The sequence below is a fragment of the Podarcis gaigeae genome (assembly GCF_964106915.1).
Source record: "Podarcis gaigeae genome assembly, chromosome: 16".
NCBI classification, from domain to species: domain Eukaryota; kingdom Metazoa; phylum Chordata; class Lepidosauria; order Squamata; family Lacertidae; genus Podarcis; species Podarcis gaigeae.
The window spans coordinates 31,615,862-31,625,799 of NC_139693.1; the positions used below are offsets into that span (position 1 = coordinate 31,615,862).

Genomic DNA, 9,938 nt, shown 5'->3' on the forward strand with positions numbered 1-9,938 from the left:
GCCTCATATCCAGGAGCTAATTGTTGGTGGGAACTTCAAATCCCCTCCTGCTCTCATTTGTTATGGTTATTGATCTTCAAACTGGACTTAGACTAGACAGTCCTTCAAACAGAGGACTTTCACACAGAAGCCTGTCCTCTGACATCTCTAAACACAGAGGAATGTCCTCTATAAAGCTTGAGACCCTAAACAGGAGCAGTTGGGAGTTTATGCTTCCAGCAAGAAAGCTAATCCACCACTGTTGAGAGTCAAGAGTGTGTCTGTCCAGGAAATGAGTTTTGAAATCCATGTAAAAACTGATTCTGTCTTCTAGAGATTATTCCAGTGGTGTTTCACTTCTGGGGCATAGGGGGAGCCAAGCTGGTGACTCCAGATTAATTCTCATGGCATTATAAGGTGTTAATAATATTCAGAGATATGCCCAAGCCATTTGATGTATTTTCAGCTTTCTTTCCTTTTTTAAGCAATTCACAAGTATTAGTGATTAAGACCATCATTACTGCAAGAATCAATACTGGAACCATTTTTGAGATGTAGGTCCCTGAAGGGAATAGTGGTCTCCTAACAACTCTCAACACCCTTAGCAATGTACAGTTCCCGAGGTTATATTATGAATCCGCAGCCTTCTGCTGGTTGAAAGATTGGATCTTACTGGAAAACACTGATGTCCTAGATCTGGAAGGGTTTGACAACGCTTTTGGGTGGCATGCATATTTGTGGTATGACAAGGTTAAAGTGCACAAACTGTTTAAAAACCACATTGTCAGGAGAGCAATTTTAATGGTCTGGACAAAATATAAAGACTTATTGGAGAGTAAGACTCCGAGGTGGCTCTCACCGGTGGAGGCCAAGGCACGTAAGAGACCTAATATGGAAGCCAATTGGCCTAAATATGAGGAAATTATTGAAAAGATTGGAGACAATTGGAGGTTGCAGAGCTTGGAAAAACTAAAAAACAAGGTGCGAGATTGGTTGCATTATGCACAAATTCAAGAGGTCTTTAAAGTAGACAAGAAGGTTGGATTCCAGGTGGAAAAATCGAAACTAGAGACAGAACTGTTAGAACCAAAAAGTAAACTACTTTCGATAATGTATAACCTGCTGCTTAAATGGAATACTCAGGATGAGACAGTCAAATCCACCATGATAAAGTGGGCGCAGGATTTGGGGCATAACATTATGTTTGAAGACTGGGAAAGGTTATGGAACACCGGAATGAAATTTACGGCATGTAGTGCCTTGAAGGAAAACATTATGAAAATGATATACCGGTGGTACATGACCCCAGTCAAGCTTGCTAAGATATATCACCTGTCTGATAATAAATGCTGGAAATGTAAAGAGGCGGAAGGGACATTTTTTCACCTCTGGTGGACCTGCCCGAAAGTGAAGGCCTTTTGGGAAATGATTCATAATGAACTAAAAAAGGTACTTAGATTTACCCTACCCAAGAAACCAGAGGCCTTCCTCCTGGGCATGGTGGACCAGAGAGTGCTTAAGAAGGACAGAACTTTTTTTATGTACGCTACTACAGCAGCAAGGACCCTGATTGCAAAACATTGGAAGACACAAGATTTACCCACACTGGAGGAATGGCACACGCAGTTGATGGACTACATGGAACTGGCCGAAATGACTGGCAGAATCCGAGACTTGGGAGAAGAAACAATCGAGGAGGACTGGAAAAAATTTAAGGACTATCTGGAAAAACACTATAAGCTGTATGAATGTTAAAAAATGCACCTTTTAGGAAATTCTAGCTTCAGTAATGTTAAATTAAAGAAATGGAAATTAAGGTACAAGAAGTCAGAGATAGAATAATGAAACAACTTTATTGTGTTAAAATGAAAACGTACATGATTTGGGTCATAATATATTTGAAATTGGGTAACATGATAAAATGGAAGATACAATAAGTATTGAAACAAGTTAACAAATTGCAGATGTTATGTATCACAGAGAATGCAGGGTTGGGAGGACACGGGGAAGTCCAGTAGATTTGGAAAAAAGAACAAGAAAATTTGTAACTTTCTCTTTCTATTTCCATAATATGCTCTTTATTCTTTTTTCTGTATTTCATAAAACTAATAAAAAATATTATTAAAAAAAAAAGCAATGTACAGTTCCCCGGGATACTTCAGAGAAAGCCATGACTGTTTGAAATGGTATAATACTTATTAAAATGCATAGTGTAGATGGGGCTTGTGTATGTGTATACTGCAATTTTTAATCTGCAAGCACTATTTTAGGACTGAAGGTACGTGTGCTTGGCATGTAGAAGTTCCCTGGTTCTGTGCTATTTACAGGAGCAGGTAACTAGAGAGACCGGTGCCTGTGAACTTGGGAGTGGAGTTACCAGTCTGAGGAGTCAGTGGTACAGCTAGGGCACAGGCAGTATGGTCAGTGTTCAGGGATTATGGGGACCGTTTTCCAACATCTGGAAGGCACTACACTGGGGAAAACTGATCCAGAAGAGAAGTATATGTTTTTGAGTCAGAACAATTGCTTTCATTCATATGCAAAATACTGTGAATTTAATCTATTGATTAATCAAGTAAAAGACACAGAATTGTAGAGTTGGAAGGGACTATGAAGGTCATCAAGTCCAACCCCCTGCAATGCAGGAATCTTTTGCCCAACGTGGGGCTTGAACCCCAAACCCTAAGAGTCTCATGCTCTACCCGACTGAGCTATGGGATTTTAATTGGGTCAGAGCTTCAAGTATGGATTTTAGAAGAAAATTCACGGGCCAACTGGATAAAGGTATCTCATGCAGTATTTTCGTTTTGATTTATCTGGTTTTTTTTCCATTTAGGACAGAAAACTGAAGAGAAGCATCACAAGTCCAGGCTCAGTTTCTGACTGGCTGACAGCAGGTCCAGCGGAATCTGGCATCAGTGCTACAAATATAGGGGTGGCACAGACAGAGAGCCATTGCCCAAGTCAGCGAACATGGCGTGCTCGTACTTTTCATGATTTACTAGCTCCATTGCCTCAGCTACAGAAAAAGTGGTGCAGCTGGGCTACGAACAGCCCTTTCACCAAATTGGTTAACAGCAGTGTAAGTATTTGGAGAAAGCCCTGGGGATGCAAGCTGAATGTGCCCTGCAGATCTGCTGTCAAAGTTTGATCCAGTGGCTTCAGGTCTAGCCTGTTTCCCCTACTAGTAGTGTCATGCTTGCATGCTAATAAGAATCTAGCACCTGCAAGTCAAGTAAGGCCCAGTGTGGGTGGCCCATGGGGTCATTTTCACAGAGCCATGCCCGTCTGTCACACATGTAATACCATCTATGGCATCAGGTAAAGGCAGAGCTGCAGAGGAAGCCTTTAAAGGTAAAGGGACCCCTGACCATTAGGTCCAGTTGTGGCCGACTCTGGGGTTGCAGCGCTCATCTCGCTTTATTGGCTGAGGGAGCCGGCGTACAGCTTCCGGGTCATGTGGCCAGCATGACTAAGCCGCTTCTGATGAACCAGAGCAGTGCACGGAAACGCCGTTTACCTTCCCGCTTTGATGTGTTTTCACACTGCTAGGTTGGCAGGAGCAGGGGCCGAGCAACGGGAGCTCACCCCGTCGCGAGGATTCGAACCGCCAACCTTCTGATTGGCAAGTCCTAGGCTCTGTGGTTTAACCCACAGTGCCACCCGCGTCCCTAAAAGAAGCCTTCACAGGAGCCTTAAAAGTTCGCTTCCAATTGTTCCTTGGCAAATGTGGCTTGCTGTCAACACCCAAGAGCTGATAGGCACCAACAGCAAAGCCTCACTTGAGAACTCTGTAGGGCAACCAATCCCTGCCCAGCTAACTAACCAGCTGAGTGACACTTATAGCAAGCCCTGCATAGCCAATGGTCAGGATTGATGGGAGTTATAGTCCAGCAACAACTTGTGGGCCAGAGGTTCCCCATTCCTGACTTTGATTCTGTAATAGAAAAAAAAGAAAAGAATGGTGGAGACCTTGTGAAATATTAACAGGAGTTTTCTTACCTTCAGAACTCTCCTGCCCCACATGTGCATGCGGGTCTCCCCCCTTTTTTGCTTTGACCTTTAAGTCGTGGGAAAGGCAATCATGCACAAGGCAGAGAAGGAAATGACAGTGAAGAAATAGAGCAAAATGACCTCTTGCTCCTTTTTTTAACGACTTCTTAAGAAATATTCACTTGTAGTTCCCTCAGATCTGATTATCAGAGTTGACGTTATGATTGCTCCTGCCAGGGCTTTTCTGCATCCACGAAAGACCAGACTGCAGCTACTCGGAAAGTAACATCAGCTGCAGAAATAGACGGCATCTCCGAACCGGCTTACTTGGACTCATCGGCCAGTGCTGCATCTTACCCACTGACGTATTCGGCACAGAAACAACGCAAGCTAAGCAACAGCTGCAACTTGAAAAGATCCCGTTTCAGAAACCCTTACTTTGGGTTTTTAACAAGTTCTCCTGACTGTAACCAACCAAGGCTGTCTGATCATGCAAAGCACGTTGGCGCAAGATCTCCAGTCAACAGTCCAGGCAAGGGAACCGAAGACCTCCTTGAAGGGCCCATCCAGTTCACAAGCAACATAGTCAATGGCTCAAAATCCAAGGAGCTCTCATTGGAAATGGATAAACCCAAACCTGTTTTTGTTATTTCTGAGGAAGGGGATGATCAGCAGCCTCTGGTTTTAGCAGAGCATGTGAATCAATGTGCAGATGCTTTATCTGAGCCAAATGTTATCCATAATAATATGGGGATGGCCATGGCAGATGAGCAGCCAGTGGACCTAAATCTTCAAGAAAGCTCAGTTGAGTCCACCAGTATCAGAGCAGACCTTGATCTTTGGGGAGAGTACCCAAATTCACACAGTGATTCCCTGAAGAGCTGCAGTGGTTACAAGGATAAAAACTATGGGCCTGTTTCAGACACCGGCACCACTAATTCTCACCCAAATTTTGATTCCTTGGCCTCTCACCGGTTGTGTCAAACTTCAGTTCAGTAACTCCTCCAAATATGGGTATCAAAACTGACACTGAAGGTTGTAGGTTTGTGCAATTGGAAGCAATAATGACACATGTTCCTTTTGAGACGGAACGGAAGCTGCATTGCACGTACAACGTGGAGAATGTGCTTGGGCAGCCTTGACTCTAAATGTTGGAATAGATTGTGTGTTAAGTTATACCCTATTGCATTGCCACCTCTCACTGAGCTGCATCTAATGACTGTTAGTTTTTTGTTGGCTTATTGAGAGCTTAGCAAGACTACCTGACTGGTACTTCTTATAAAGAAGACAGGCTTTCTTAAAGTTACTGTGATGAATATGGAAGCACTGTCTATTCCCACACTATACCAGGAAGCAAATGGTCAGGCTTGCATTGAAAAGAGGCATGCTGTTTTGGACATAATACTTTGAAACAGATCAACCAAATTCTAGTCACAGCTGGAGGAAATCGCACAATTCCTTACTGAAGTTTGATTGTGGCTTCGACAGGGAAGTGGCAGTGGGTACCAGTTAGAACTGTGTTTAGCAAAAAAAAAACACACACAAAGAAGTAAATGGTTAGCTACATGAGCACAAAACAAAATGCACAGCACCTTTGCTTGTTTGTTTTTTTACTGCATTTGTGTGTAAAACTACATTAGATGTGAGACAGTTAGGATTGTCAAGAGTCTCATTAGCGATGGTAGTTCTGCATTATAAAAGGATTGCTTCTTTCCTAAATCCTGCAGAAGGCTCTGCCACTTGGGGTAGGAGGATTTTCTTTGCATGTGATGCAACATACAGTAAGTACACTAATAGTATCATCTGGGGAAAGTCCTGGCAGCTTTGGAGAGATAAATGCACACTTTGGTAAAACACACACTCTCATTGCACATTATTCAAAGAATACCAGCTGCAAGGAACTAGAAGCTCATCAAACTAGCTAACTACTGTTAGGGCAATTCACAGTGGCCAGGGCCAGTATGCTTGCCTCATATATGCCTGTTCTCACTGCAGCAATAAACACAGTTCCAAAGGCTGTCCCCTGCTTTCTTCCGACACCCATTTCCCCCCATACACACTGGTGGTCATTGTTGCCAAGATCATAAAAGGTGGAGATGCAACTTAAGAATGGGGGTGGGGGAAATCCCAACTGGCTGCAGTTCCCCGGCACGCACATCCGTCCATCTCCATTTCAGAGTATTTTATGCCTTGCAAATATATACATGGCAAAATGCTGGGTGGTAAATCATGAATAAATCTGCTATTACTGGATAAACTACAACCAAGCTATGCACTAGTGTTGTCAAAAATGCATTGCTGCGCACACATTCTCACAATCCCAAAAATAAATCACCAGGGACATCGCAAGTGCAACTTCCTGTTGAGTTAAACATCCATACAGATTTTGCAGTCCTTGGTCTGGTGGTCTAGTTTTTTCAAATCATCCTTAGACATTTGTCAAGGATTCTTGGGCGCCTAGGAAGTAAGTGTGTCTTTGAGGATATTTGAGGTATGCTTTGCTCACAGCAACAGCTGTCTCAAAAAGTTGCTTTGAGGTCCCCAGTATTCCTTGAGAAAGCAGGTCATGTTTGTCAAGTGCTTTAATAAGTTGCACCCTGGAGCTATTTTTAGCATGTGATGAATATTCTGTTTGTACTGTGTTGTTTTTTAAACATCCAATCTAGCTAGTTATTGCTGATAAACACCTATTTGCTTCTTCAACCATTTTGTTTCCATTACTAAATAATGCATTTCTGTCACCACCAGGGCAGTCTAGAGACTTTTCAGCTTCAAGCAGCTGTGCAATTCTGATTCTAATGAAGTGTGTATTTTAAGGCTGAATGAAAGAAAAGCCTGCTAGTTTGATTATACCTAATAGCCCCTTAAGGATTTTAATTGCTTCCCAATGGTAACCTGGTAAGAAATGTATAATTACTTGCATTTCTTCAAAGGGCTTTTGCTATACACGAATGGAAGGGATCACATCTTGGGGAGTTCTCTGGTTGCACCTGGTTTAGACAGCTGAGGAAGGCTTCCAAATATTTATTGCAAAGCAGATACCCAGGGAGGAATGGGAAAAATCTAACCCACCCTATCAAATGGAGCAATTTTTCATTTTTGCTATGCTTAAGGAGTCTTAAGTCTGGCTCCTCCTAATATACTTAGCCTTGATTTTGCCCAGACTAATTTATGGTTTCACCTGCTGTTTACATTTCCATCTGCTCTATCTTATCAGTATTGATAGCAGTTGTGGAGCATTTTTGGTGTGCGTGCGTTTTAATCATGCATGTGGTCTCTATAGAATTATGAGGAGTGGCGTTTAGCCATGGCTATGGACCAAGTATGAACCACATTTACAGTGCCTTTGAACTTGGAATTTTCATACATTTCTCTTCTTCATGATTAATGGGTAACATCCAGAAGTCAACAAGCAGTCTTTAGCTTTTTCTTTTTTAACAAACGAATATTGTATGGCTCTGCAAAAACAAAACAAAACCCACAACTGTTTGAGATACCAAGGGGTCTATTACAGTTGCAGTCCTATGTTAAGGACAAGACATTCCACTGTTGCAGTGAGGACAGAGGGAATGGTATTGTGTCTTAGAAAATGGCTCAACAAATGGATTTGAAATTAGGCAATGGAGGAGTAAGGTAAAGGACCCCTGACCATTAAGTCCAGTCGTGACCAACTCTGGGGTTGTGGCGCTCATCTCGCTTTATTGGCCGAGGGAGCCAGCTTACAGTTTCCGGGTCCTGTGGCCAGCATGACTAAGCTGCTTCTGGCACACCAGAGCAGCGCATGGAAACGCCATTTACCTTCCCGCCGGAGCGGTACCTATTTATCTACTTGCACTTCGACATGCTTTTGAACTGCTAGGTTGGCAGGAGCAGGGACCGAGCAACAGGAGCTCACCCCGTCGCAGGGATTCGAACCGCCAACCTTCTGATTGGCAAATCCTAGGCTCTGTGGTTTAACCCACAGCGCCACCTGCGTCCCAATGTAGGAGAGGTAGGTCTAAAACTTAACTGGTGCCAATCATATGCAGTCTACCTCCCACTGAGTTCAGTGGCGTTGACTCAATAGGATTGAGGTTGCAATCCTATACATGTTCTTAGCCCAACTGAACTCAGTGGCATTTACTCCATGACTGTGCTGTAACTAAACTATATGCAAACTGTCTTCTTGACCTTTCCAAACAGTTTAGTCTTGCTTCTGCACTGTACATTAAGGTTGGCAGCTATGCGAAGCATGGGGGACAGCGTCACTTGGAATTATGAATGGGAAAGAGTGGGGCTCGAGATTAGGACCACAGTGGGGTGGGAAGTGGGGTTCAGACAATGGAGGCAAAAAGTGTGGGGTTGCCACCCATCAGCTTGCCTCGGGTACTTGAATGAGTGAACTAAGTTGGTCAATAAAGGTCTTTCCCTGCTCCCTTCCGACACGCATTCTGGACCACAGAAAAGAAAAGTAGCTTCTAGATCCATCTTTTTTAGCTTTTTAGCAAAAGATGTGGTTTAAAGAGTCAACAGTGTGATGCAGCAGCCAAAAAAGCTAACACGATTCAGATCAAGGGAAGTAATAGTACCACTCTATTCTGCCTTGGGACGCAGGTGGCGCTGTGGGTTAAAGCCTCAGCACCTAGGACTTGCCAATTGAAAGGTCGGCGGTTCGAATCCCTGCGGTGGGGTGCGCTCCCGCTGCTCGGTCCCAGCGCCTGCCAACCTAGCAGTTTGAAAGCACCCTCGGGTGCAAGTAGATAAATAGGGACCGCTTACCAGCGGGAAGGTAAACGGCGTTTCCGTGTGCAGCTCTGGCTCGCCAGATGCAGCTTTGTCACGCTGGCCACGTGACCCAGAAGTGTCTCCGGACAGCGCTGGCCCCTGGCCTCTTAAGTGAGATGGGCGCACAACCCCAGAGTCTGTCAAGACTGGCCCGTACAGGCAGGGGTACCTTTACCTTTACCTTTATTCTGCCTTGATCAGACCACACCTGGAATATTGTGTCCTGTTCTGAGCACCACAATTTAGGAAGGATGCTGACAAGCTGGAACATGTGCAGAGGAGGGGGAACTAAGATGATCAAGGGTCTGGATACCAAGCCTTACGAGCGCTTGAAGGAGCTGGGTAATTTAGCCTGGACTGAGAGAAGATATGATAGCCATCTTCAAATATCTTAAGGGCTGTTACATGGAAGGGGGAACAAGCTTGCTTTCTCCTGCTCTGGAGGGTAGGACTCGAACCCATGGCTTCATGTTGGAAGAAAGGCGATTCTGATTAAACACACAGAAAAATTTTCCGACAGTAAGAGCTGTTTGACACTGGAACAGTCTCCCTTGGGAAGTTGTGGACTCTTCCTTGGAGGTTTTTAAGCAGAGGTTAGATAGCCATCTGTCATTGATGCTTTAGCTGAAATTCCTCCATTGCAGGGGGTTGGACTAGATGACCCTTGGGTCCCTTTAGATACTATGATATTGGACCTTTCCTGAGAACTCCTGCAGCAGCCAGTAGCTCAGTTTGGGTTAGATCTTGGAGCTGAAGTCCAGAGCCACACAACAGAGGGCCTCAAAAAATGATCACCCACAGATGGGGAAAGCAGCAAACAGGGCCAGTATCTGCACCTGGGCTGACCTGGGTACCCGCAACAGTCACAGTATCATTCCATTATTATTATTAAAAACATTTTACATCTGAGGCCAGGTGGTCACACATGCCTGTGTGGAATCATGGTTAGAATGTTGGACTAGGACCTGGGAGACGAACTGACACACAGCCTAGATGCTCACTGGGTGTCCTTGAGCTAGTCATTGCCTCTCAGCCTAATCTACCTCACATGGGTGTTGGTGTTGCAGGGATTAAATGAGGAGGGGGAGAACCATCTACACCTCCCTGGAGGAAAAAAATTGGAATATAACTGCATTAAAAAATGTACACCACCACAGAAGCCCTTGTCCCCACTCTCCCTGCCATAACTCTGTGTGTGTGTG

The 9,938-nt window shown here is 44.2% G+C and overlaps 1 protein-coding gene across 6 annotated transcripts in view; it reads left to right on the forward strand.

Annotated features, from left to right (window-relative positions):
* The window catches only part of LOC310833963 (uncharacterized protein), a 45,618-nt gene extending 38,943 nt beyond the window's left edge, over window positions 1-6,675 (forward strand). For all 6 annotated transcript variants that reach the window (XM_083717186.1, XM_083717187.1, XM_083717184.1 and 3 more), the window contains exons 6-7: window positions 2,816-3,061; window positions 4,210-6,675. In XM_083717186.1, the coding sequence (XP_083573312.1) occupies window positions 2,816-3,061; window positions 4,210-4,971 (1,008 nt within the window). In that variant the 3' untranslated portion in view covers window positions 4,972-6,675. The remainder of the gene's footprint in view (window positions 1-2,815; window positions 3,062-4,209) is intronic.
* Window positions 6,676-9,938: the final 3,263 nt, after the last annotated feature.